This window comes from Penicillium citrinum (assembly GCF_028827155.1).
Source record: "Penicillium citrinum strain IBT 23319 chromosome Unknown utg000002l:1.0-3833315.0:1.0-3834789.0, whole genome shotgun sequence".
Taxonomy (NCBI): domain Eukaryota; kingdom Fungi; phylum Ascomycota; class Eurotiomycetes; order Eurotiales; family Aspergillaceae; genus Penicillium; species Penicillium citrinum.
In genome coordinates, this window is record NW_026622687.1 from 2,382,461 (window position 1) to 2,409,750 (window position 27,290).

Sequence of the window (27,290 nt, forward strand, 5' to 3'; positions counted from 1 at the left end):
ACAGACAACAGCGCTGATCTTTGTCGGTCTACAGAGCATTGAGAGATCAAGATATTCGAGTAGCTGATGGACCGAATGCTACTATGTAGTATACTCGGAATGCGCATTGCAGGAGCCACCGTTGCGTAAACTCTGATATATGGTGCCGTGCCCCTTGTTTGGTGCATCATTTTGGATTGATCATAAAAAAAGGCGTTGACCGAGCTGGCCAGCCTCAAGACCGCAACAAACCGGTGAGCTTTACAGATACTAGCTATGCCTTTGTATGAACTGAATTGTTTTACCAAGCGATCCTCTTCGTACCAGGGCAGTAGGGCAAAATGGGAGAGGAAACCCCAGACCACGTCATTTGTATTAGCAGCTTTGATGGATAAGTGACATGTCACTTGAATCAGTGCGTGATATAAATATGTACATCCTATGGAATATTCTGCCGATAGACAAAGTGTCAAGGCTAATCTTAGTACAATTGCAACCCCCCCCCCCCCAAGTTATTCATATGAGTGAACACAATTATAGCCCACGATTAAGATCCTCGCCTTTCCTGGAAGGCCGGAGGCTCAGAATTCAGCAACCGCAAGATTGTATGAACATAGACATGGATTTATCCTTTGTCTCCTAGCAATGAATTTCCAAAAAGACACAAAGCTCCAATCTCTCTTCAACATCGGGTCCGAAAGCACCGTAGATCCTCTGTTCGAAGCCTGGAGAATTCTGAGACTGAGCACACATTTCCATGAACTGATATACTCAGCACACTGGACTGGAATTTCGCTAGTAATTTCTTTGTAGAGTTTTTCTCTTTTTTCTCTCTTTTCTTTCAGATATTGACCCCTCATCAGTCGACCTCGCTTTTGGTCACCAAAAACTTCTCACGCCTAGTCACCTCTAGGGCTTACTCTTCTTGGTTAGACTGGATATAGACCCATTTCGTTCAGTTCAGTTCTCAATGAGTCCCACACGGCCCGGTGTTAAGGCGGGATTCCGCGCATTTGCGAATGCAAAAATCACCCATCCAGATAGACAATGAAACTTTACAATGTCCTCCTCATTTTATTTAAATTCTCCGAATTGGAATTGGGGCTGGTTATATAGCATAGCTTCTAATTATTGCGGGTTTGGGTTGAAAAAGAATGGGTGTTGTACTGTACTATGTACGTACCTTGGTGGGCCGATTTACCCCTGAGCCACTAAACTATACGTCGATATGGAGTGGGCAGGATAACTATCGACAAGGAAAAAAAAAGGAAATAAAAGAAAAAAAAAATCAATGACACCACAGAACAGAAAAAAATTGCTGACTTGAGCTGAATTGTGCGGAATAGCCAACACACCTTGACAACTTGAACAACAGAATAACTCGACCGAGTCGATGTACACGTGTATATGCAGCTGGGAGACTCGACCGTCTCTCGGACACAAAACGGACAACCCAAAGCGAGAACCGATGAGCGTGGCCCAATGCGCTGGACAGATAGGCCGAAATTCTCCACCTGCACAATTAGATCGGTTCACAGCTTACCTACAGACAAGAATAACAAGTGCCGTTAGTCTTGGATGGAGAAGATGTCCAACTCCTTGCCTGGAAACTCCTCCGATGCAGGCAAGAGTCGGCAGCGAGAAAAGTCAATTTCGTGACCAACCACCCAGGAACAATGCATGCACGGCACAAAGGCCGTTGTGATTAGCCAACTAGCGTGCAGATACAGCAAAATGAAGCACGGATGGCGAAGACTCAACTTGTCGACAGATCTACTGACCCTGACCCACTCGCCGCGAACCCCTAGTTGCGGATGGCGCCGATACTTCCGACGGCCTCGTCTCTTCTGTAAATCTATCGTGCTACTTACAGCTGTCCCGTGGAGACAATTGACGGTGAACCCGACTCGATAGATATGTAAGAGGTACTGCCTACATAGACATCCTTTGCCGTCTCTATACGAGTTGCCCAGCCTCCGAAGGCTGGAAACTATTGAAGCCGTATTATGACAGATCATTAGATTCTGTACGGAGTACCAGGTACCTTGGATACATTCCACGCGTTGACCAAGAGATCTACTAGTACGCGGTGTTGGAGGAGATCAACAGGATTGTGTGCCGAAGTCTCAGTCTGGCATGATAAGCAAAGAATTTTCTTGGAGCTAATCAGCTCACATCTAATACAATCCGGTATTTCACAATGTTTGACTCGCAAAACCCCCTCTCTAGTCTTGAACAGGTCGGCAGAGAATACCGAAGAAAACGACTAGTACGATCTAATAAATTTAGCAGGTTAGACGGAAGAAGACTATAGGGCCAGGGGGAAGGGCCAATTTCCGAACAAACGGCGAAGCTCCTACTGAAATCATTTTTGTTATGAAGGACCCGCCACTAAAGCACAGTGAAGGAGACGATCCCTGCTAGATCGACAATTCTCGATCGGTGGGTCTTTTTGGTTGGATAGCTCGATAGCTCACTGGGTAGTTCACATTCGCGTGGATGCTCTGTTGTCATTATCCAGTTCCTTGTCTGTACTGTACCTTATCCTCTTGGAAACTCAAATACATTAATTGATTTGAAAAATCGATGCTCATTTCGGAAGCCCCGCGTTCTTGAATTATCTACTTGTTTATATGTAGGGGGAGTCCGGGGCTGGGCCCTCCAGATCGATTCTTTTTTCCTTATTTTGCTATTTTCATCACGTACCCTGTACAGGACGTCAACACGACTATCATATTTTTCTTTTAATTCTAATATTAATTTACAATATCTTGCATTAACCCTTTCTAATACCCAGCCTTCCCAAAGTTCCCAAAATAATAAACGTCAACTCGCCACTGGGATATGCGATCGGCACTTGGAAAACTCTCTATCTTGATATAGAGCTCCCATTGACTTGAGTCACGTTGTCAACTAGAGGACGCGGGGTGGAACAGGGACGTTCAACATGAAGTGTTCATTATTCTTCAGCATCTTTCTTCTATTTCTCTACTGCGGCGAGTCAATAGCTGCTCCAGTAGTAGAATTCAATCGCCGAGGTACGGACGCGGTTGCGACTGTCAACGAAAGGGAAGAACCAAGCGCGACAAAGACAGACAATGGACCGACTATGACAGCTACTGGGGCCACAACTACAACAGATGCAAAGGAGACAAAAGATGTTAAGACAACTACTGCCGCGATTGCTCACACCGGTTCTTCGACCACTAGCGATGCTACACCCATAGCGACCACCGTTCCTTCGCTGGATACATCTGCCGCAAATAGTGGATCATCTTCACAAAATTCAACAAAGTCCATGTACTCTGGTGGTCTGCCTATTCAGCCTGAACTTAGCCCAGCATTAGGCGTTGGAGGTTTTTTGTTATTGGTATCTGGTGCAGCTTTGGCCCTTATCGGAATCCGTAAACGATGGTATGTGTTAAAGACCAGGGACCTGAAAGGATAGTATGGCTAAGAATGAGCAGGCTTTACATCTCTTTATCAACGGCGTTCCTCGCAGCTTTGGGCGTCACAGTGGGTTCATCCCCAATTTCCAATTCTCCAAGCGGCTTTGTCTCTAACGCAGAATGTCAACTAATTAGGTTCTAATTGAATACGTTATGAACCCCCCGGTAACAAATGCTGTGCAGGGTGGATATCTTGTCGCCATTGTTGTTACTGGTGCGGTATTCGGTGGACTGGCTCTGGTGTTTAAGGAAATTACTGAAGGACTTTGCTGTCTTTTGGGTGGCTTCTGCATTGGAATGTGGTTGATGACTGTCAAAGCAGGAGGTCTCGTTACTGAGAACGGTGCTATAGTTGGATTCATCATCGCATTTGCCGCTGGGTTCTACTGTCTCTCTTTCAGTCACTACACACGCTCATACGGGTCAATGGTTTGCACTGCCTTTGCAGGCGCCACGGCGCTGGTTCTGGGTATTGATTGTTTCAGTCGGGCCGGATTGAAAGAGTTCTGGCTTTATGTTTGGGGTAAGTCTCGAGAGCTGGCAGTCGCATGTGAATGTCACTGGTACGGCATCTAACACGCGTTATAGGGCTAAATGATAATATGTTTCCGCTAAATACCAACACCTACCCTGTGACCCGAAACATTCGTGTTGAACTTGCAATCATCATCATTGTTACTGTCTTCGGTGTCATTGCACAGATGCGGCTGTGGAAGGTGATCAAAGAACGCAGGGCCACGGAGGAAAACTCTCGCAAGGAAGAAGAGCGAAAGAAAGAAGAAGCTGACGCAGAAGCCGGACGGCAATTGGAGGAAAAGAATCACCAAGAGCGTGCGGAATGGGAGCAAATGTATGGAAATGGCAGTACCAAAGAACCCTCCATGACCGAGACAGCGGTGGCCGAAGACTCAAGAAGAGGCTCTGATGGCTTCAACTCATCGAATAATGGCACCGTACACTCCATTGAGATGAAGGAAATGGCCAGCCCTGACCCCCACAGGGGAAATACCGAAGGAGAAAATACGCTCGATGTGGTGGACGAAGCGACTTCGGAGACTCCAGAAGGAGGAGAAGGAGATCAAGCCCTCAAAGCCGAGGAGGACTGCAAAAATCAACAGGATAATGAAACCACAAATACGCATGGTGATGCTGAACGGGATTCACATTCAATCAAAGTGTCGAGACCTGCAACTCCACCCCCAGAAAAGGCATTCCATGTGAACGCGAATGCACGAGACGACGAATCTGAGAATGGCGCCATTATGGGCTCTGAGGCTGGCACGCCTCGCTCAAAACGGTTCTCCGGATCATCATTCAAGAACCGACTTTCATGGCGATCTGGTAACGGAGTGAAAGTAAACCACCAGTCCCAATCCGAGGAAGCTTTGATCGCTCACGATGATGCCACTTCATCCGTGGCCGGAGTTGTCGATGACATTCAGACACTCAGCTCTCGCCGCTCAAGTCTCGCCTCTCAAACGCGCATAGATGAAGACGATTCGAAACAAGAGAGTGAATTGACTATGAAGCAGCTACCCCAGAAGAATATCCTTGAGGAACCGAGCGGTAATAACGTCGACTTTCGATCGGATCATGAGGTGCAGCAAGCAGATAACTCCCCAGGAATAGCCTCAGCAAAAGACGAGAAGGATGAAAAGCACACAGTTATATCTAAGGCTAATGTCACCCCTAAACTTGACCAGTCATCTGTCTCCAACGAAATTCCGGTACCCCAGACCGAAGAAAATGAGACTTTGAAGGAGAAGCCCGAGACTTCGAAGGAAGTCAAGGGCGTTCAAAGGGACCAGACCATGAGCGAAGAACTGAAGAAGCCTTTCAATGAAGTACAACAGCACGATATTAGTTCCAAGGAGACTTGTCCAGAAAAACAGCCGGAAGCCTCAACAGAAACTACGGGAAAGCGTCAAGATACACAGGAACCAAACGAATCAGAAGAGGAAAAGAAATCTCAAGTTGTCGCCGCCGAGAAGTCCGAGGATGTTTCTGCAACGAAGGAAAACGAGGAAGAGCCGAAATCCGACATCAAGTCAAGACAGAAGACCGCGAATACACCGCAGCCTGCTCCTGTCAAGAAGCTTGACAAACCGAAGTTGGACATGTCAACGGTGAATCGTATCCCGGCCCAAACATCGAAGGTCATCCACACATTCCGCACAAACGAATGGGCGAAGCATTTGGCAGACGCCGAAACCCCCGAGCTTGAACCTCTTGAATTTGAAAACGAGGGACCGATGGAGCAACCAAATGAGTCAGCTCGTGTTGAAGAAGCTGCTGCTCCGGTGAATGTTGAGGAGTTACTTCAGACTCCACTCAATGCAAACCCTCGTCCAGCTGTCACCAGCCCTGCGGAAAACCTCGCATTTTCGGCAGAGGAGGAGGCTCGTCGACGATCTCGCCTCTCGATGGCCCCTATTGCCGATATTCCCAATTCCAAAGCCAGGAATAGCAGCCACAGAATGTCTGGAGCTAGATCACCCCCGATATCACGAAATGTTTCCTCGTCATCCTTGCTCCCACCGCAGAATGAAGTACATGATGGATTTGGTCCGCTTAGAAGTCCTTCGGCGCCATTATTGACTCTGACTACACCCAGCAATACTCAGGATCTTGAAAAAGAACGATCGGAATCATCCAAGTGGAGTGGTCCACCCCCGCTTCTTGCCGTGCGTGAGAACATGATGCGCAATCGAATGTCATCAACCTCCCTGCGATATGACCCATGGGCCTCACGCAGTGCGTCTCGACTTTCGCTAGGTGAACAAGGCCGAGTTGTATCACCACCGTTGTCAATCCCCGACGAAGGAGATGAGCAAAGTCCAGTCCACGACGAAGATAACGTTCCACTCTCCAAACGCCGCGCTATGCTTCAGCGTCAGACCATGGAGTCGCCATCGGCAACGAGCCTCCAGGGCTTTGAACGAACTTGGTCGCCTCCAACTAGCCCGGCAAATCCTGGGAAGCCAGCTGCCGCAATGGCAGCATGGCGTCAATCTATGCGAGAAGACATCTCGCAAAGACGTGATCCACTCTCATTAAATCCCGCTTCGCCCACAAGCCCTGATAGACCCCAAAGTCTTTGGGGATCCGTGCAGCAAATGAAAGATGCCTCGTCTGCTCGAGTAGGTGATGCAATTGCGGAAGGAATGCAACGAGGCAGCATGACAGACCTACATCGCCAGGCAATGAGGCGCATGCAGGCTTCCGCAAACAGAAAATTGTAGATGATGATTTCTTGATACCCGTCTGTTTATATTGGCTTTGGTTTTCTTCTCTTTATCTTATTTGACGAGGTCATTTTCGGGGATTGATCAGGAGTTTAAACGAAACGAATGGGACGTCATGATATAGACATAGTTCGATTATGATGCACATAATCTCTAATGAAATAATCGAGGTGATAATCTATTCAATCTTCAAAAGTTTACGATACGGATGCAAGTTCATGTTAATCGCTCAGAGACTCATTAGTGTAAGAAATGCTTTGGTGCCTTTTCAAACACTTGAATTGCCTGCTCCAGCCTCTTCTCATAATCTTCTTCTTCCTGGCTCTCCTGTCCATCTACTATTGATCCATCAGTCTCCTTCTCAAGTCCAAGCTCCACTTCAGTTTCACCTCCGCCTCGTGCTGTATTGACAGATAAGACATCGCGATACAGACTCATTGAAGCTGGAAGCTTCACTCCATCGAGGCCATCTTTCCCCATCTTGATGAATTGCGCGTCAAGTAGGCGAAACTGAGCTGCCCACACATGTGGATCGGCGATATCCATGGCCATCTCCCAAGTGGAACCAACACCCAGACTCACTGACCCACCAACAGGTACGCCTGATAATGCACCGACGATGGAAGATGAAATGCCTGCTGATATATCCGCACTCTGGCCATTGGAGACTATTGCGCGCGTCCCTTCAAGGAGATATAGTCCAGTCAAAAGCCAAATTTTAGGTCGACGAGCAAACTTGAAATGCAAGAGGTAGGCACTATTCGCAGCAGAGAGCCATAACTTCAACTTTTGCTGCGCCGCGGGAGAGGTGAGGACATTGTTCTTGAGAAATGATTCGGGGCTGTATGTCTCAAGTTAGCACCGAAAAAGGGGAAGTCTAACACAGAGCGAAGAATGATATACTCCTTCAAAGTGATCCTCGATCCTTTTTCCGCAATCACGATTCGTTCACGATCTTTATGATAAGCAAGACCTATATTCACGATATCACCGGCATCTACACCAACAGCGGGAGATACGCGTGAGTATCCACGAATTACTACGTTAGATACATTCGTGGTATAAGCATGTTCCGACAAGCCTTTCTCGCTGCAGAAAGGTTAGTATGGCCCAAGTCTAAGCAACGGAATAATCGGAGATAATGGCTTACTCCAGCAACTCGTGAATATAATGACGAGCAATCATCGGCTGCCAATATTTCTCCAGAATCACCGAACCAAGTGTCAATGCCTCGGGACGCTCCCCGACTCCATACAAAAAGAACGAAGAATCATCACCGGCTCCCATGTTGTTTGAGCCAAGGATCTAGAATGCTTGAAATCGCCAAGATTCATCAAGCATGCGCCTTGCGAATTAGTGCAAATGAGAAAGTCTTAGGGGTAAGATGCCATCCTGTATACTTTTTGTCCTTCTGCCATCGCGGGGCTGTAGTGGTCCACTAAAGTCGAATCGGGCAAATTTTGGCGAGAGATTCTGATGATAATGCGACAGCAAGGATAATCGGGAGAAAATCAGCCCAATCTACGGCAGTCATTAGCCGCCACTTTCCAAAAATTAGTAATTCCTATACCATCGCCTATACAGTGGTGCCCACCACTGTATACAGGTATAATATAAATTTGAGACGGTTTGCTGACCGCTCCGGCCTACCATCTCTCTCGTCGTTTTTACTACCATTCCGAAGACTCGGGGTTGGTAGAAAGAGATGTGGAAAGAATAGCAGAAAGCAGGGCACCTCTCTTCTTTCTGCTATTCTTTCTAGTAGTTTCAAACTAATGTTAGAATACTCAATTTTGTGTCTGTATCAAATATATATATATATTCTGCTTCTGTCCAAATCCATCGTTACATCAGTCCTAATACCAACTTGGTATTGAGAGAACTTCTCTCGCTGCTTGAAGCAGCCCAATCACCACAAAGTCCCACATTCTAATTGAATTAGATACACTATCTTCTCTAAGATATTCTTCTTTCTGCTGGCCAAAGAACCATGATGACTAATTTTTGCAAAGTGGTGGCTAATGACGGCCGTACACATCCCCGCGCATTGCTAGTGCTTATATTCAAGTTGTATGGAATACGAAGTGAACAATGTCCCCTCCCCTTACCTCGATCGCTGAAACCTTTCAGCAATAAACTACAATGGAATTCGATCATTTCTTCACTCTATGCGGAAGGTCCCTTTTTGCAGAAGAGTATCGAGGAGACTTCGATGAAGCGTGGGATCTACTTCAAAAAGAGAATCCGAAGGAAGATGCCGACCCTATTATTCGTGCAGAATATCTGCGGTGTTCATCGATCTATTCAATCTTGATCGGCAGATTTTCGGATGCCTATAGCAATCTTGCGGAATTGCACGATCTTTTGGATGTTCTTCCACCTGAATGGGGTCAGCGATATACAAATTACTCTCTACTGGCCGATTTTACTCGCCGGTTTCCGCCGTCCCTACATTTCTATCATGAACGAGGCCGGCCTTTGAGTGTCGCTATGCTAGGCGATATTGTCGGTCTCCCTGAAATATCGCAACGTATCATGGCAAATGTACACAAATACATGGCCCAGGGTACATTTCGAGATCAGGCACTCTGTCAAATTCTAGGTATTGTGTCTGGATTTCCGTTGTTGGTCCGCAACGTTGTAGCTCGGTTCCATCCGCTTTCGCCTGGAGACATGATGAATGAAAAGATTGATGACGAAGATACTATAGTGAAAACATTGTCATCATTGTCAGCTTCCTTGACAAGATTTCGTGATCTATCAGAAAGCAATGGAGCGAGTGGAATGGCAAGTTATTTAGGCCAGCTGATTGTTGAGCTTCATTTATCATGTCAAAGCCCTGCTTCCGCTGATATTATGAAAGAGATGTACCAGAAGTGTGAGGGTACTAATAACTATGCTGGAATGGCTAAACTGAAGATGATGGAAGGGGATAGTCTCGTCAGTCCGGGATTTGCAAACGCCTTGTCTTTGAACATCATCATTACGGATTCTTTTTCAAGTACTGCAGATGATATGATATGGGATCCCATTGAGTTTGAATTGGAATTCTCTTACTCATCTGAAGCTCGAAATTGCTACGATTTTGCGTTTGAATTGTTTCGTGCTGGAAGATCGAAACGTGGACAGGCAGCAGTTCTACTTCAACAGGCCTGCTGTCTGCATAACCTCGTTCGCCATAATCGACACACAAATGCACGAGATCTGGAGAGAATAGCAGAATCGGAGCTGAAGCTCAAGCACTCTGCAGGATTATTTGGTCGAGATGAAGCAAGCCTACAGATCGTGAAAGTTCATCAAATCATGCTAGGTATAACGAAGGGAAATTTCCGAGAAGCCAAGTCAGATGCAAAGTCCATAGGAATATGGGGTCACAAGGCCAGGAACGAGCAACTGGTACATTTCACCACTACTCTACTTCTACGTTTCGCGCATCAAGAATGGTTCAAATTCTCCAACATGGACACAGCGCTTCTGGGCTGGGAATGCGCATATGAAGTGGCGAAGCCAATCGAGGACATTATTCCACTCTTCCAATCGGTGGTTTCTCGTGCATGGATCCACCATGAGATGTTTAACCTGGATGCCTGTCGTCTTCTCCTAGAGGAGGCGCTGGGGATGATAGACGAAGTAATTGGTTATCTTGACTCGAAAATTAGAGGCACGACAGCAGATCAATTAGGTCAAGCAGACAGAACAACATTGTTGAACAACAAGTCAACGCTGCTTTGGAGCTTTAGTCGGAGGGTGAGTAGCATTTATCTCAGACTGGAAGATTTACAGGGATTTCACGAGTTTGAAAAGAGATCCTCCTCCTGGATTGAGAACGATGACAGTTTCCACCACTTTCGAGAGAATCTGCAACGAAATGACCGGACATGGCACTTTGACCGTGCAATATCTTATCCCCAAAACAGGCTGAAGGGCTTGTGGAAAAAAGCCTTGGCCGATGAAGCCGCGAAGATAGCACATGGGTCGACATCAATCTCATACCGTCGTCTCCTTGAAGCAGGCGATGTGATAAGGGCCGAAAATAGCTTCCGTCAATTCGTACACCAAGCAGAAAACCTTGAGCGTGTCTACACTAGAGATCTCTATCGAATTCTAGCCTGTGAGAGGATCGGAGATACCCAAAAGGCGCGTGAAATTCTAGATTCGATGACAGATAACGAGCTGTTCGATGGGAATATTGCGGAGTTCCAACAGGGTTACAGTGTGAGATCAAGCTTTCCCACTGTTGCAGAGAATGCATTAACCTTCTGCGTATTTGGCTACGACTTCGACCGAGCTCATAGAGTGATTGACCTAATCCGCGAAATACAACCAAAGTTCTTCGAACACCAGAGTGAGAGTGCATTGGACTTTGCCTTTCGACTTAGTTTCTACGGCGCCGTGATCAAGATCAAACAGCCAGAGCTTGCGTTCGCTAAGCTACTCGAAGCCCGAAAAATCATTGACTTACAAAGACTTCAGACATCTGATTTGGATGCGAGAATTGGAAGTTCCATGGCTGGCTGGACGACTGAAGTATATCTTAATCTTGCTCGGATATGCTTCTTTTGGGGTGAGTCAAGCACCACGGTTGAGCTTGCATGTAAGTTTGATCATGGCCATTTCGAAAACATCTCTTGGATGGAGCATGCATTGTTGTTTGTGGAAATGAGCAGAGCCCGGGCAGTACTTGAATCTCTACAGTCTCAAGCAAAAGAAGCACAAAAAGGTTCTGAGGCACCTGAAATGGCACCTCTGTCTGCTGCAGTCCATAAAAGGCGACTTTTGCGCTCATTAATATCGCTGAAGGGTTTGACACACGAACAAGAGAAAGAAGTTTCTGAGCTGCGCGAAGAAATCAGAATACTAGAACAGGATGACAAGCTTTCATCAGCTACCACTTTCATCGAAACCGTCAACGCGGTGATTCAACCGGAGTTACTATACAAAAGCATTGATGAAGATGCAGTCGTGATCGAAGCCACATTTGGACCTCGTGGCTTTGTCGCATTTGCAATAACCAGGGAAGGCATTCAGCAATCATCTCAAGGGCCCACGCGAAACGTTGATATACGTCGACCTGTCATGATATCCATGCAGATTCTCCGGGAAATGAATGGATACAACGGAGAAAAAGAGGACGGCCGAAAGACAGAACTGAACGATTTATCCAAAAGCATCTCAGATATTCTACTAACACCCTTTGCGAACACAATCAGAGCCAAATCCCATATAATATTTTCGGTCTCGGATCCACTGACTGCATTTCCATTCTCAATTCTCCCATTCAATGACAAGCCTTTGATAATGCATGCCGCGGTCTCTCAAGTACCCAGTCTCACTGTCTTGTACTATTTATCTCAGCGAAAATCCGAGTCGGTGGTTCCAAGGGTCTCTGTTCTGGCCAAATCACCGTCTGGAACGGACGAGCGTCTGGCTACTACTCGTGGTGGCCGGGAGGCTAATTTACACATGGCAGGCATTGAAGCTGTCAACATTGCCCGTATATTCGCTACTTGGCCAATCGAAGCATCTAACCTGTCACGAAAGGATTTTCAGAACTACGTCGAGGGGGGGATCTCGAATTATGCATGTTGGGACGCACGGAGATATCAATAATCGCAGTCCACTTCTTTCTTCGATATCCATAGGAGATGGTCAGGAATTCCGGGTAGTCGATATGTCTGCGACTAGAAGTACTGTCAATCTTCTTGTTTTTGCTGCTTGCTTGAGTGGATTCGGCAAGGCGACTATCGGCAGCGAGGTTTTGGGATTCTCGCACGTCGTTCTGAGTACTGGTTGCCAGGCGTACATAGGGTCACTATGGGAAGTCAGTGATTTTGGGTCTATGTTTTTGATGATTCTTTTCTATCGAAATCTGAAGAAAAATTTGGAGACATCTGTGGTTGAATTGATGAGACGAGCACAGCTTGATATCCTGGCAATGGATGAGCATAAGGCCAATGCGATGCTTGATGAATTGGTCGAGCCTTGGGAGAATCGGGAGCTCGTGGAACAGGGAGAATCAAAGAAGGCTGTTGATTTTGTGCCGGACGTAGAGTTCGTTGTATTCACACTGAGAATGATTCTTAGTGAGTTGGATTGGACCAGCCCTTTCTACTGGGCGCCCTTCACACTGGTGGGATATGGAGGATTTCGATTTATGGATGGAGTACCAGTTGGTAATTAGTAGTCTAATTGAATGATTAGAATGCCAGCGATCGATTGTGGCTTTGCATATACTCGTATATGCTTTACTCTAGAGCTACTAGCTCTACTTACTATTAGTAGATCTTTATTGATGCCCTTGCCTACGTCCATCGTGTTTTTGATCGAGGAAACTACTCATATATCAAGTGCAGATTGAGACCTTGTGATATCTTAACAATATAATCTTCAATTTCAACCATCCAAAGCCAAGGATGGCCAATGTCACTACATTGGACCAGATTGCGATTTGACTGTCTTTCTCGTCTCACCAGGAACTATTTCTAGACGCCGAGAAAGGGGGCGATGATCGCATAGAAAGTGGATAGCGGCATCGTCTCCAGCTCCACCGAACCAGCTTGGCCTGTGCTGGATTCAAGGCGTCGACTAGTCCATCTGACAGATGCAGACGAAAGTTATAGTCAAATTGCAGCTGCACGTCGACAAATTGGAATTGATGACTGGGACTTGGGGAACAGGATTGGCCCATTGGGGTCAGGCAAGGTGAAACAAGGGAGGGCGATTAATCACAGTGAAACCGGGGCAAACGCAGGGCTTTCTGATTTCTTATATACATAAACACGTACGGAGTAACTACTGTCATGATGATTTCACGTTCACGATATTAATGATTCCAGTTGTGTATCCTCTAGACAATTTGATATCCAAGTCTTGAAGTTAGGGTTTCACGAATATTCAAAAACAACAGGAACTTCTTTTCTTCAACCCGAAGGATTGCCTCACTTTTTTTTTTTTTAATTCTAATTTAAGCCCCATTTCTCGGGCTAAATGGTCTCGATCGTCCAGACTTTACTTTTTGATCGACTTTCAATTCACAATCTTTCATTCATTCATATTTTATTCTCATACCTTCTTTTCCTTCTGTCGATCACACTCATTTCTATTCAGCTCGACCCAGCTGGAACCAGCTGTGGCCAGCCCCCATCAGCTCTGACCAAATCTAAAATCATCGTCCCTCTCTTTTCTTGTCTTTCCTTCCATTTCTTTCCCTCAAAACGGCGTCCTTCCAGATCTCCTCTCGAAGTCGGGAGGTGGAACAGAATTCCCGCTGGCCGTCGTCTTCGCGAGTCCCCGTGGAGTTACGCCGCTGCGTCCCCGTTGCTCCGTCCTCCTCCTCGTCTTTTCCGGCAATTCTTCGTCCACCCGCTGTTCGACTCGCCAACCCCGTCAATCACGTCCCTCGTATTACGCCCATTAGTGTTCCACCTCATCAATCGAACGAAAGTCTTCCTCTCGGCCCTCAATCCCCTCTTCTTAGCGTCCCCGAGCGTCGACGGAGTCGCTTGACCCCATCCCCATCTAGTCTTCTCGTCGAGCGCAGTCAGGGCGAGACCGAGAGTGGACGGACAAGTATCGCACTTCCTCCTCGTCATCGAAAAAGTGGTCAGTTTTCTCCAACCGGAGAAATGGCAGCAGCTTTTGCCGGCAGTGCAGCGCAGGAATTGGAGAATTTGCGACCTCCAGAGGAAGTCCATTTATCATCCGATGGAACACGTCGTGATGCTTTACCTCGACATGTCCAGTCACAAACCTCTCTTCGATCACAATCCCAGATTGCCTCCATACCTTCAAATACAGGCCAACAGCCCCCGGCTGATGTCGCCGAAGAGTTGGCCTGGAGCCCCGCTCATCCCTGCTATCCTCATCTTAACCCCCACGTCCCGATCGGCTCCCAAGAATATCTCACGACGCGAGTGATTCGCATTCGACGCGATTGGATGATTAAAGGGGATTTGGCACCGACTTTTTCAAATCTATATCCAGAGATCTTAGACCCGTTGCTGTCAGAGCAGGAGTTCCGCAAAGTCATTTCGACTGTCAACAACGGCATGATCAAGGCATTTGACCCCTTCAGCTTGCGTAATTGGGTTGATGGGGCGATTGGTCTCTTGACTGGCTGGGTTTGGGACGATATGAACGCCCCCGGGATTAAGGGCCAACTGCAGCAGGTGGAGAGTTGGCTTCAGAACTGGAATCGTGAAGTCGGGGCTAAGGATGGTGTACACATTTGGAGTCTTCGGCGAACGGCATACATGTCGATCGATATTCAGATTCCGGATCCTAAAGTTGGCATCGTGCCGAGTGAGGCCCCTTCTCTTCCCAATACCAGACCTAGTACTGGTGTTGGGAATTGATACAGACCTGCCCTTCCCCTTGATCCTGCCTGACTCTCAGCAGCACTGAATCTTCGATACCCGCTGCGCTGATTGCTTTCATTCCATCCTTTGTACCTTTTTTCCGCCTACCCTTCTCTTGCTGTTCAATATTTTTTTTTTTTGGGTAATTTCTGTTATCCTCTCCCGGGTCTTTGATTTTTGCATGATATCCCAGCTCCTAGCAGCCGTTGTTCCATTCTAATCTACCGCTTACCACCTATACCTTTGCACTCTTACTCCTCTAAGTTGCTGTTGGGTGGCTCTACTTCCTGTCATCACTTTTCTTTCTACCCCTGGATCTGGATCTACTATAATATCCTGTCTTGTCCATGTTCATACCACGCTTCTGTACCGGGTTCACCTGTGAATAAAAGCCAATAGCAAATACACGTGCCACCAATGTGGTCTTCTACTATTGATCTAATCCATAGAATCCATATAATACTCAATATCAAACCTACGGTACAGCATTAGTCTACTCAATCTCTGAAATCAGAAAATCCCCTGGTGACTGGGTCGACAACCCTTTTTTTATACCCACCGGGCGGTGTCGATCGACCACCCCACATCTCCCCCCCCCCGTTGAGCTCCTTTCGAACTTCCATTTGCAGAGACATGAGATCTTTACCAACATCATGCTGTCGGGTATCCTGATATTCAACCAGAAGGGGGAGAATCTCATCTTCCGTGCCTTCCGAAGTGATTGTCGTCCACGTCTCGCCGATATCTTTCGCATACAAGTTATCTCCAATCCGCAGGTCCGCTCCCCAATTTTGACTCTGGGCTCTACGACCTTCAGTCATGTCAAACACGAGAATATCTACCTGGTCGCCGTGACCAAGAGCAATGCCAATGCCGCACTCGTTTTCGAATTTCTCTATCGACTCATTGTCCTGGGCAAGAGTTACTTTGGCAAACTTGATGAAGAGGCTGTTAAAAATAACTTTGTCTTGATCTACGAATTACTCGATGGTGAGCACTGGACGAATCGCAAGTCGCATCTTCTATGAGATTGACTTCTAATCACGATATTGCATTTACAGAGATCCTCGACTTCGGATACCCTCAAAACACCGAGACAGATACCTTGAAGATGTACATTACAACAGAAGGGGTCAAATCCGCCATCGCAAATTCACCCACAGACTCCAGCCGAATCACCATGCAAGCGACAGGAGCGCTATCATGGCGTCGATCCGACATAAAATACCGCAAAAACGAAGCCTTCGTCGACGTGATCGAAGACGTGAACCTCCTAATGTCCGCGACCGGCACCGTCCTCCGCGCCGACGTAAATGGTCAAATCGTAATGCGCGCCTACCTCAGCGGAACCCCCGAATGTAAATTCGGACTAAACGACCGACTTCTCCTCGATAATCCCGAATCTTCCAGTTCCAATGGTGGTAAGAAAGGTGGTATCAGTGGACCCGGAGGAAAAGCCACACGCGCCGCTGCAGGCTCCGTTACACTTGAGGATTGCCAATTCCATCAATGCGTGAAATTGGGTCGATTTGACTCTGATCGTATCATCTCGTTCGTGCCGCCGGACGGTGAGTTCGAGTTGATGCGATACCGTGCAACAGAAAACGTGAATCTCCCTTTCAAAGTACAACCGATTGTACGTGAAATCGGTACTACAAAGGTAGAGTATAGCGTTGCGATTAAAGCCAATTACAGTGCGAAACTATTCGCCTCGAATGTTGTTGTTCGTATTCCTACTCCGTTGAACACAGCTTCCACTACCGAGCGAACGAGTCAGGGTCGAGCAAAGTATGAACCTGAACATAACAATATTGTTTGGAAAATTCCTCGATTCTCCGGTCAAAGTGAATTTGTGCTCAATGCCGAGGCGACTCTTACTTCGATGACTCACCAGAAAGCATGGAGTCGGCCTCCTATTAGCCTTTCATTCAGCATTCTCATGTTTACTTCCTCTGGTCTTTTGGTGCGCTATCTTAAGGTCTTTGAGAAGAGTGACTATAGCTCCGTGAAGTGGGTGCGTTACATGACTCGTGCGGGAAGTTACGAGATCCGATTTTAGACAAGAGGTTTAGTTATATCCTGCTTGTTTGTCTTAATCGTGGTCGAGGCTGGTGTTTGGCGTTGGATATGGTGTTCTCTGCATGCTTGAGCTTATCCTTCAATAATGCATGGCCAGAAATGGCGTACTGGACGATTTCTAAAGCTTCATACGTAAACATAGCCGCCACTGGCACTGCAATGACTCTCCCTAGAGTAACTAGTTTTATTGGTAGCGTGTGTTAGTAGGGATGGGAGACTTCTAGTAGTAGATACTCATCTTCAGCATGCTCGGGTACTCGGCCCATGTGGCCCAACAATGTCTTCTATTTATATTCTCCAATCACATACAATATGTCCAGGAGGACTACTTATCTCACGAGGTGCCTTCCCCCGTTACTATGCACTGATACGAGACACCATCTTTATTCCGTGCAAGCATGCAATCTCAACGTGAATTGCCTGTAGTTCCGGGTCGTGGACATGCAGTGTGCATACACTTACTACTTCACTGAGATATGTGTCTAATACTTACTTACTACTTGATTGCAGTTTGTAGTATTCATAAATAACCAATAAGGATTGTGCATCATTATCTACTACTTTATGTATACTAATGTAGTCAGCATATAATGCACAGATCAAGCTTCCATGCAAAGTGATGGCCCTTGCATTTAGTGGAGTTTCACTCGGGTACTTGGTAGACTAGTCGACTAGTAGTGTTTACAAGTGGATGCATTGTTTATTTGTTTACTTTATTTTAGTCAAAACAAAAGACTGACTATGTACTCTGTAGTATTCCATAACAACAGATAAAAAAAATGGTAGAAATTGTAAAAGACTCAGAATTGTGGTATCATGTTTGAGTAAAAGTACAGTAGTAAAAAACAATAATGGTACATAACCCTGACAACTTCAGTTGCGACAAGAGCAAAACAGTCAATGTGCAAGTAAGAAAACCACCCAAGATTAAAGCACACCAAGGCGCATTCTTTCAGACAGCGTAAAAGAAAAGGGAAAGAAGGAAATATCCACATAGCCAGATGCGAAAATGACAAAAATTCGGAGAACAATCTTGTGAAGATAATCAAAGAAAGAAAAGAAGAACAGATAATGTGACATGAAAAGGGGAAAAATAATAATAATAGTGGTCATAATACAGCGGGTGTTTGAAGGGATATAAGACATGAAGAGAGGTCGTATGATGCAATAATCAGGAAGGAGAATAGTGGGAGTCGCTTCACTGACGACTCCGTCGAAGACCAACACGGCCTTCTCCAACAAGAGAGTGCCATCGTCTTCCAAGATCGCTAGTATTGCGACGACCCATCAGACGCGCGCAATCATCCCATTCCTTCTGCGAGAGACGAAATTTCTCAAGAATAACCTCCAGCAAACGCTGATCCTCCTCAGCGGACCAGTCATCATCGGATGATTGTGAAGGCACATCCGGCTCTTCAATCGAGGGGAGAGGAGCGTCAGGGTCGACGCGTGCGCCGAACTCTTGGAGACGTTGATCTAATCGGCGCTGGGCTGGAGAAGGTGGTGATTGCGTGATTGGAGGAGAATGAAGGGAATAGAAATCTGTTGAGGAAAGACCTAGTGGCATTTCATATGGGACATGTCGTTGGCGTTTCGGGGTTGATGGACGATTGCGACGAGTGTTGTTGTCATTGTCGTTGTCGCTTCCGTCATCGAGGCTGTTGCGTCTGCGCTTATTTGCGCCGCGCGCGGGCGCGGAAGGAGGAGGGGGTGGAGTAGTTATAGAAGTGATTGGAGGGGGAGTTGGACGTGGTGAAGCAGGGCGCGCGACTTTGCGCGATCGTGTTGAGCGGCGTGGTGGGTTGATTGGGAGGGGACTTTGTAGACGTTGTGGTTTTACGGATCGACGAGGTGATGGGGCTGGTGAGCCATTTAGAAGTGATTGGAGAGCACGACAGGTTCCGAGGAGACCGTTTCCTGTTGGATTTCCTCGGTCTGATGGTGGTGGTGTTGCGAAGAGGCGACTGGGGGTAAAGCGAGACGACCGGCGCACATCGCATGGGAGAGCGGATGGGAGAAGCATGATGTTGCGGAGCAGTTGTATGCTTTCCAAGTAGGTCTTAAAAGATCGACTGGGGATTGGTTTTTTATAGGAGAGATGGTTGGTAGTGTTGAGAAGTGGTTTGCGCTGAACGGGAATGGATTTGTGTGCGCGCGCGCGCGATTTTGCGAAGATGCGCCGGAGGTGGTTGTGAGGTGCAATAAGAGAGGGTGGAAATTAAGAAAGAGTGGAAGTTAAGTAGGAGAATGAGCGCATTCAAATGCACCAGGACCGGTGGGATGCGATGGTGGGGGGGGGAATAAGAAGACCTCAAAGGAGTTGAGGGTTGGAATGAATTGGAGTTGGTCGAAAAGAAGAATTGGCGGGGGGGGCGACGGGGCGATAAAAGAAAAGTTGGCCGCAAACGGTCAAGCGAGTATTTTTGAGGTCCACTTAGTAGCGCCGGAGCAGCAGAGGGAAATGTATAGTTGTTGGGAATTGGATATTGAGTATTGTAGATAAAGAGGGTGTGTGAATAGAGAAAGTAATAAAATAAAATGAGATGAAAAAATAAAAATGATAAAAGAGAGGACTCGAGTACCAAGAGGATACAGCAACGAATGACTGAATCGAGGATTTCGATATTAGGAGATTAGGACTATACGCTCTTCTTTCATTCTCTACAGGGTGCCATTCCTCTCTTCTATTATACCAACCTGCGACACTTTCTTGAGAAAGGGTTGAAGGGTAGTAAGTGCCCCTCGATCACACTGTTCACCATGTTCTCAGTATGTTTCTATTCCCAGTGAAACACGAGCAAAAAGGGTGGCCAGAGAGGAGCAAGCAAGGGGGCACAGCAAAGGTTACAGGACGCACGAGGCAACTCGGACCCCTGAGACGCCGATCTATCCATGCCTTTCGTTGTCGTTTTATTCTTTTTATTCTTTTTTTATTCTGTCCTTTTTTGGATATTTTAATATTTGATCATTTCTAATCAATGTACGGAGTACGGAGTAACGGGACCCGCGATGACCCGCCCACTTCATGATTGTATGTCAATGGCCCCAGCTCCTTGACCTGAAGAGGATCGGCAACGTTTGTATATCATCATGACCGCATAGTAAGATGTTGAATATATTCAAATCTGCCTGGTAACCGGGTAACCCGGCTGTGATGCAATATGACGCGCAGCGGGCTGCATCTGCAGCCCAAGCAGTCCAATGCAGTGCTCGTCCAGTCCTCGTGCTGTATGTAATCCGAGTACTACCCAGTTATATCATAGCAAACTGTTAGATAGTCGCATGATCCCGATGATGTATACATAGTACATAATACTATCTCAATTCTCCTCTTGAGTCTCCAATAAGTGGCAAGAGGCGTTTTAATAGACTTCTACTTCGAACTTGGACCTCGTTCAGGGGCAGTATTTCCTGTCTTCCTGCCATTCCAGCCTTGAAGGGTCTCTACCCTACCACTTTAATTCCAGCCCTGAAGGAGACGAGTGTACTTGATACAATGTTACAATGTGAGACTCGAAAGTAGATACATAGTACTGCTGTCTCTTAGGGTTCTCCTAGGAATACCCTTTGATCCTCCGATTTCAAGAATGCGCGCGTCTCCCACGCGTTTTTAACGCGTGGCCACGCGCGTGGGAGACGCGGGTCGCGCCGACCAATCAGAATGGTAGAGAATTCAAAAATGGATATTTCCTGTTAAGGAAGTTACGTTAAAGAATACATACAATGTAAGAAAGTGCGATGGGAACCCGGCGATATAAAATCTGCCGACATGAGAGCAGCCTCGGATTTACTTCACTCAGAGATTTAGTCACTCGAAAGTGTAGTCAGAGTCTTCTCTTGAATAGACAGACATGACCGTTGAGTATTGACCCTCGGAGCTAACTTGCAACACTCTCAGCCCAATCTCACTGCTTTTCGTTATCATTCATCTCCACATTGATAGTCCTTGCGCGCGGCGCGGGCACGGGCACGGGCAAGCTCGTGTCTATACACTATGTATCAATGCGCAAGCAACACACTTACAGTCGTCTTTGTCCCTGCATTATCTCGCATCTTCCCGGTCTTGAAGTGTCCGTGTGTTGCGGGGTGCAGACTGCATCGCACGGGTACTGCACACCATTCAGCGCGTGCACGATCCACACTCAATATATCACCACTCTGTTCAGTGAATATCACATATCCAACGCTTGATTCCATGATCCTCGCCAACTATTCGAGAACTACTGTATACTCAACACAGGGGTGGTCAATTTCTCCATCACACTTTCTCAAGGGCGGTCCTTTCCTAGCTCTGACACTCCTTTCCCTACACACCCTGATTGTGACTGAGTGAGCGGACTATCTTCTCCACGAGCAGCCCTGTTGAGCCCCTCTACCCCTCAATCCCTTATCGAGGGTCCCAGCCCTCAGCTAAAATCCAATCTGATGCAAGGGATACACAAGTCAGATGCGACTATTCCCAACTGTTGCAACTGATAGGTGCATACAAGGTTAATCTCAAGGTACTAACAGAGCGCGGGCACAAGAAGGATCTATATGCAAAAAGTATGACAACTAGACCTTCCGATTGAGTTATACCCCTCCAGGCTTCACTACAGAGAATGCAAAATCTTACTTCCAGTCAATCAGTTACTTCACTTTCAAGGCTGCCCTGCAGGGCCCTGCACAATCAAATGCAAGACATCTCCCTTCCCCCAACGGGCGCTAATGTAGATCATCTCCACAAACCAGATATCCTTCGTGCGCAACTGTGGCTGGATGTCTCGTTGCCCCTCCAACGGGGATCAATTAGGGCTTCAAGCTCCTTCACAAGGAGTCACTATGTACATGGATTTCATGTCTTCTCTGTTTGCCCCTATGAGACCCTCTCCTTCAAAGATGACTACTTTGATTTGCCTGCTCTATTGAGCATGTCTCATATCCTATGCCAAACTCGGAAGGATGAAGTCCTTCGGCAACGGATGTGGTAAGTGATCATCTATCCGGCAGTGAATCAACGACTGTCATCTGCTTTTTGGTCTGATTGTGTTGGCTAGTAGGTATTCAAGCTAGGACATGTCTTGCTTGGACCTGACGAAGCTCACTATTCCAAGGTTTTCACTGTGGATTGTATCACATTGGATATAATCTTGTTCCCACGAGCCATAGAGAGGCCCTATGAACTCTTCCAGATCTGCCAGCCTTGGTAAGAATGTTCTTCGGAGCTATTTGTTGCGTCATTGTTCCAAGTGCTCGATATCAAACTTTTAATGCAGTTATCTGTTCGAAGGTAACGTTAATGCCCATCGGCCTGCGGTGTTCAAAGTCACCTACCTTGAATTGAGAACATCTCAACCAAATGACCCACTTAGGGCCTGAAGGTGAGACCTTTTGACAACGTGAGCCACCACTACATGTTTCAATTGAGACAGACAGGGTTTCCTTTTGTTCTCATCCCTCTTTAGTGACCGGCCCACCCAAACCTCAGTAACACAAGGGCATCCTTGACACCTCATCAGTGGCCAAACCAGTCGAGCCTTAGACATCGAGGGGCAAAGTATTGAATGGAATTAACTCCATCCGCAATCATCAACCAATTGACTTTAACTTTGTTCCTCGTACGGGACTCCACGAGTACAACACTATCAAGGATAGACACCTCTTCCATTATTGGACTTTGTGGTACTGTGGAGAGTCTTCAGCCGGAATGAGTGGCAAATACCTGTTGGCCCTCTATTGAAGTTCCCTGCGTGATCTTCAGCCAACTTGGTAGTTGCGTGACTGAATTGAGTCTTGCTTCCCAACTCGGTCCCCTCCAATGTCTGGTTCCAATGTTCTGGCTGGGGATGGTGCCTTTAAAGGGGCCTTGCCACTCCCTGGTATTGTTTTGATTTACTGATTCCCTTGCAACCGTAGCAACCTGGTGAAACATGGGTCAATTATTGAATTGTGTTTGAGATTTACTTCCAAGGTAGCAATGTTGCCCCCCTGGGTCTGTAGAACTACACACGCTTATATTTCCTTCTTGGTGGGCTACGCAGTGAAGAGAACGAAATGAGAGATGTTCGCATGTAAGTCCGAATGTAACTGTTCATTTGAGTATTCGGAACAAAAAGACAAAAGATGATGTATCGTGTCCAAAATTACCACGTCTCTTCGAGCTAATCACGAAGTCGTGAAATTGAGAGTCTTGCTAATTCTTTGATCTAATGATTTGTAGTCATTGTCATGCATATATACACCTGACACCTCTTCCGCTCACCAGAATCATCACACGGCCCAAATGACGCTCCAAACCCTCGTTGCCAAGATGATGAGCATTCAAATCCCCCACGCCAGTCTGCCACTTCACTTTCCAGCTTGAGGATTCCCGACCTAAACAGAGATGGCACCGTATGAATCCAAAGTAGACAAGAGTGCTCAAGAGTGCTCAATGGAACCCCCAGTCTTGAAATCTGTTTCCGGTCTTCAGCTTGCAGCTTTCAAGTGACTTCATTCTTCGAATCTAGTTGTTCAAAGTAATGCATGCATCCAATCATCAAAAACATTCTAACGAGCTCGATTTCGATACTTCGACTCAGACCCCTAATCCCCTGATTTATTTACTACGCAAGTGTTGTATCGTGTTTTGTCTAAGAGAGGTATACGAGAGTATCTGGAGACGACTCACAGACTTAGTATACTAACTGCGTATGGAAATCCGGCTGTTCCTACCAGTATCTTCTCCGAAGGCCAGCAGCTTGATGGAATTGTCACCAAGATGAATTCAATCCCTGCCTACGAGTCATTCTATCAAAGCCGATCGAAAGTTCCTCAAGGCCAGAGAATGCGGTTACTGAGCTCGGCCAGATGATGCTTCCTGGACCCAAAGCTTGAAGCATCTATCAAGTTCTTTCCAACACTTGATGCTTTACAATGCAGATGACCTGCTTCGCCCAGGTGTCCTTGACGTACAAGTTCCCGTACAGTGGCAATTGGTCAGGAGAGCCAAGGATCAGGAACTAGAATCACAACCAAGATACTGGTGTATGAAGAGGAATATTCAAGTCCGGGATTCAACCAAGTAGACCCTGAATTCTAATACGTATGTGGCCCGACTGAACGAATGAAAAAATTGAACTTCTGCAACGTTTATCCACTCATTCAAATTTCAGCAACACCTCCACATTTTAGAGACTCCGCTTTTAGTCTTCATGGCTCCAATAATTTGTTCAGCCCCCATTTCAATTTGACCAAAGCAATGGTCCGAGAAGTCAATCTTCGGGTATAAGATATCTTGGCGACCAAAGAGATATGCGCCACATTATTGCCGATAAACAGCAGGCATTGAGTGATATTTCCAGGCACTTTGAGCTAACCACCAAGTCCTTGGCTATGGAGTGAAGAAATCCACTATAAAAACCCTTAGAAAGTGGTCTTGAATCCTCACTTTCCAAAACACAAAAGCATCTCCTGCCTATCACATTCTTTCAAGTCCATACATAGATCTATCGACTTTACTTTTCATCATGAAGCTCCTCCCATTCTTCCTTCTCCTCGCCCCAGCTCTCGCCGAAGTCATCTGTGAGACCAGTGATGCGAGTCCTACTACCGAGGACGTGACCGGCGTCATCAATCAATTTAACGGCGATAAAACATCGACCTGTGCCCAAGGAAACGTTTATGGTAGCAAATGTACGACTTGCGGCACCCACGGCAGTGCTAAGATTGCTGTCTGCGGTGACAATGATTCCGATGGTCGTGGAATGCATAAGGGTGCTATGGCCGGTTATGCTAATGCCATTCAACAAGAATGTCTGAGCAATGGTAAGGCTGGTGGTAAATTCATTATTCCCAATGTTGCGAACGCCCGGATTGAAGTTAGCCACAGTTAGGTATGTTGATTGAAATTGTATTGATCATGAGCTTCTTGTTGACTACTGTAGTGTTTTTAATTTCTAAGATGTGAATGCTGTGGCTTGTCAGAAAGGGATTCTCCAGGTGTGGAGGATTGTTCTCAGACATATACATATGAAATTACCTGTGAATTGGACATATAGGTGAATCCTAAGGCCTATTGTTCTTAGTATTACCGTGTAGTATCATCACTGGTACTACCAGTTAGTAGCTGATATTCACCTCATGGCAAGATATACCATCAAACGCACACCGTGAAGCTTCTTGCCAGATTTTATATACTTTCCCACTACGTATCACATCATACAAAGCATGCAAAGGTCAAAGAAATGATTTTTCCTATATGATAATGGGATAGATATCCCGGGAGCCTATACCTATAGGCTAGATAGTTAAATAGGGTTATCAAAGAGAATAAATACCCTTTATCTTTATCAGTATCAGGTTAACTTAGATACAGTAAGGACCTGTTAATCTGAACCCCGTTCAAATGAAACTTCGAAGAAATGATATTATTCAAATACATTCCCGTTAATTTAACCTCCCATAGAATGAGGAATATTTGGAGCAAGGATTACTTCAGATTAACAAGATTCGAGTATTGTTACTCTATGGTAGAGTTTTTTCAACTTCCATCTCTGGGGAAACTCGAAGGACCACCCTATTTTCATATATAATAGCAACTTCCGATATTTGAATATATAGCCTTAATACATGCCATCATAAGACTTCCCCTATCAATATACTGCGAGTAGCACGTCCTAGTCATTAGCCGATTGACCCAACTGCGGCGACGGCACTGGGGGCAGAGACTTCGTCCGGAGATCGAAATCCCGATCATCCAACTGGATTGTGCCTAAGCAATTTGGGCCGGAATTCTTGCCCTGCGCGCACAAATCATCACCTTGCGCTGTTGACTTCGCGGTCTCCATCTAGTAGATGGATCTACCCGATGATGATGATCTTGAGAAATGGCGGCTATGGAATACACATGAACGAGAAAAGGACCACGATAATTGGGCAATTAGCAGATTCCTGATGATTCGTCCAATTCTTAGGATATACTCCTACAGCTAATTCAATCCATTGCCTTTAGTTATCGATTGCCCAGCGTTACCGTGTCGTTCATTTTTGAAACCAATTTGCAAATTGACCAGGCCGTATGTATATCGATGCTGGAACAAACAAGACTATCTTCCTGATGGAAGGGTCACGGAAAGCTACTTCTTGACTCGTTTTTGTGTTCATGTCACTGACACAGAGACAAGGCTAATTGAAACAATCGCTTATAATTGGCTGATGTACCCGAAAATCTCCTAGTACACAATCGAGATAGTATCTCGATTGTGCGGGGAACGGGGTGGCTGCGCTTTGGCTTGATATGTGCGCCACTTGCTGCTCTTCCTCATGCTAGCCTGATTTGAATCACCTGTGAGGTCATTGTTACAAGAGCTCTATGTCTTCTTTGAATTACAAAATAGGTTTGTTTTCAAATGGGATGGGCAAATCATATGTCTACTCGATCTATGTAATCGCTTTCGAATAGCGCAGAATTTCATGAATCTTCGATTCGTTGGTCTCGTGCGACTCACAAAACAGGGCTGGCTGAATTCCAATCCCGGCCATCTTTTGTTCAACGCAACCCACACGTTTCCTGCGAATTTTTCCCAGAGCACATGCCAATTGCTCGTGAAGAACGAGTTACACTGCAGACTGCAGGTCTTGGTAACTCGAGTCGCAACAACGAGGCACTACAGAAAATTTCCTGGGGATTATATTCAAAGTCAGATTCCTGCATTGAATGGTTGAGAATTATCCTAAATACTTGGTTGTGTATCCGTGGATCTGAGAGGGACTCGGATTTGATAGATCACATCATAACTCGGTGTTACCCACCTGAGCAGATTTGCTCGGTCACAGGTACCATCGCACTACTCTAATCGAAGGAAATTACTACTCCGCACACTAAATTGATACCCTAAGATGTTTTGTTTTTGATTCTTATCTGCTTGGGCATTTTGAAGAGGAGGCACATCATTTGAGATATCAAAGGGCAAGATAAACTCCCACAATTACTACTAGTCGGTGACAGAGAAATGCCGGACAGAAGTGCCAGTCAATAACCAAATGGCCCGCAAAGTTATGTATTCAACGGCCAACGACTCGAACGTCAAAATCTGTATGTTTCCAGGATTGAGCAGCTCTCCGTTCAAGCTGCCAGAAGGGGTCGAATTGGGAGGGGGGGGGTTAAGGCCAAGTGGACTAAATGTAAATCCTTTCTATTTCTTGGATAACCACCAGTCGGC

The 27,290-nt window shown here is 46.3% G+C and overlaps 7 protein-coding genes across 7 annotated transcripts; 5 read left to right on the plus strand and 2 right to left on the minus strand.

Moving 5' to 3' along the window:
• Positions 1-2,926: 2,926 nt before the first annotated feature.
• Positions 2,927-6,670, plus strand: N7469_002713 (TMEM198/TM7SF3 family protein; the record flags this gene model as incomplete). Its single annotated transcript, XM_056641633.1, has 4 exons — positions 2,927-3,393; positions 3,447-3,495; positions 3,564-3,951; positions 4,017-6,670. 4 exons carry the CDS (start codon positions 2,927-2,929, stop codon positions 6,668-6,670), a joined length of 3,558 nt encoding a protein of 1,185 aa, XP_056504127.1.
• Positions 6,671-6,913: 243 nt separating this feature from the next.
• Positions 6,914-7,960, minus strand: N7469_002714 (uncharacterized protein; the record flags this gene model as incomplete). The annotated part of the gene is made up of 3 exons (XM_056641634.1): positions 6,914-7,514; positions 7,577-7,762; positions 7,824-7,960. 3 exons carry the CDS (start codon positions 7,958-7,960, stop codon positions 6,914-6,916), a joined length of 924 nt encoding a protein of 307 aa, XP_056504128.1.
• Positions 7,961-8,815: 855 nt separating this feature from the next.
• N7469_002715 (uncharacterized protein) lies at positions 8,816-12,283 on the plus strand (the record flags this gene model as incomplete). Its single annotated transcript, XM_056641635.1, has 1 exon — positions 8,816-12,283. The coding sequence occupies one exon, from the start codon at positions 8,816-8,818 to the stop codon at positions 12,281-12,283; it is 3,468 nt and encodes a 1,155-aa protein (XP_056504129.1).
• Positions 12,284-14,298: 2,015 nt separating this feature from the next.
• On the plus strand, positions 14,299-15,027 carry N7469_002716 (ERF4 family protein; the record flags this gene model as incomplete). The annotated part of the gene is made up of 1 exon (XM_056641636.1): positions 14,299-15,027. One exon carries the CDS (start codon positions 14,299-14,301, stop codon positions 15,025-15,027), a length of 729 nt encoding a protein of 242 aa, XP_056504130.1.
• Positions 15,028-15,683: 656 nt separating this feature from the next.
• N7469_002717 (AP-2 complex subunit mu) lies at positions 15,684-17,089 on the plus strand (the record flags this gene model as incomplete). Its single annotated transcript, XM_056641637.1, has 2 exons — positions 15,684-16,020; positions 16,092-17,089. The coding sequence occupies 2 exons, from the start codon at positions 15,684-15,686 to the stop codon at positions 17,087-17,089; spliced, it is 1,335 nt and encodes a 444-aa protein (XP_056504131.1).
• Positions 17,090-18,307: 1,218 nt separating this feature from the next.
• On the minus strand, positions 18,308-19,132 carry N7469_002718 (uncharacterized protein; the record flags this gene model as incomplete). Its single annotated transcript, XM_056641638.1, has 1 exon — positions 18,308-19,132. The coding sequence occupies one exon, from the start codon at positions 19,130-19,132 to the stop codon at positions 18,308-18,310; it is 825 nt and encodes a 274-aa protein (XP_056504132.1).
• A 5,464-nt stretch (positions 19,133-24,596) lies between these two features.
• Positions 24,597-24,962, plus strand: N7469_002719 (uncharacterized protein; the record flags this gene model as incomplete). The annotated part of the gene is made up of 1 exon (XM_056641639.1): positions 24,597-24,962. The coding sequence occupies one exon, from the start codon at positions 24,597-24,599 to the stop codon at positions 24,960-24,962; it is 366 nt and encodes a 121-aa protein (XP_056504133.1).
• Positions 24,963-27,290: the final 2,328 nt, after the last annotated feature.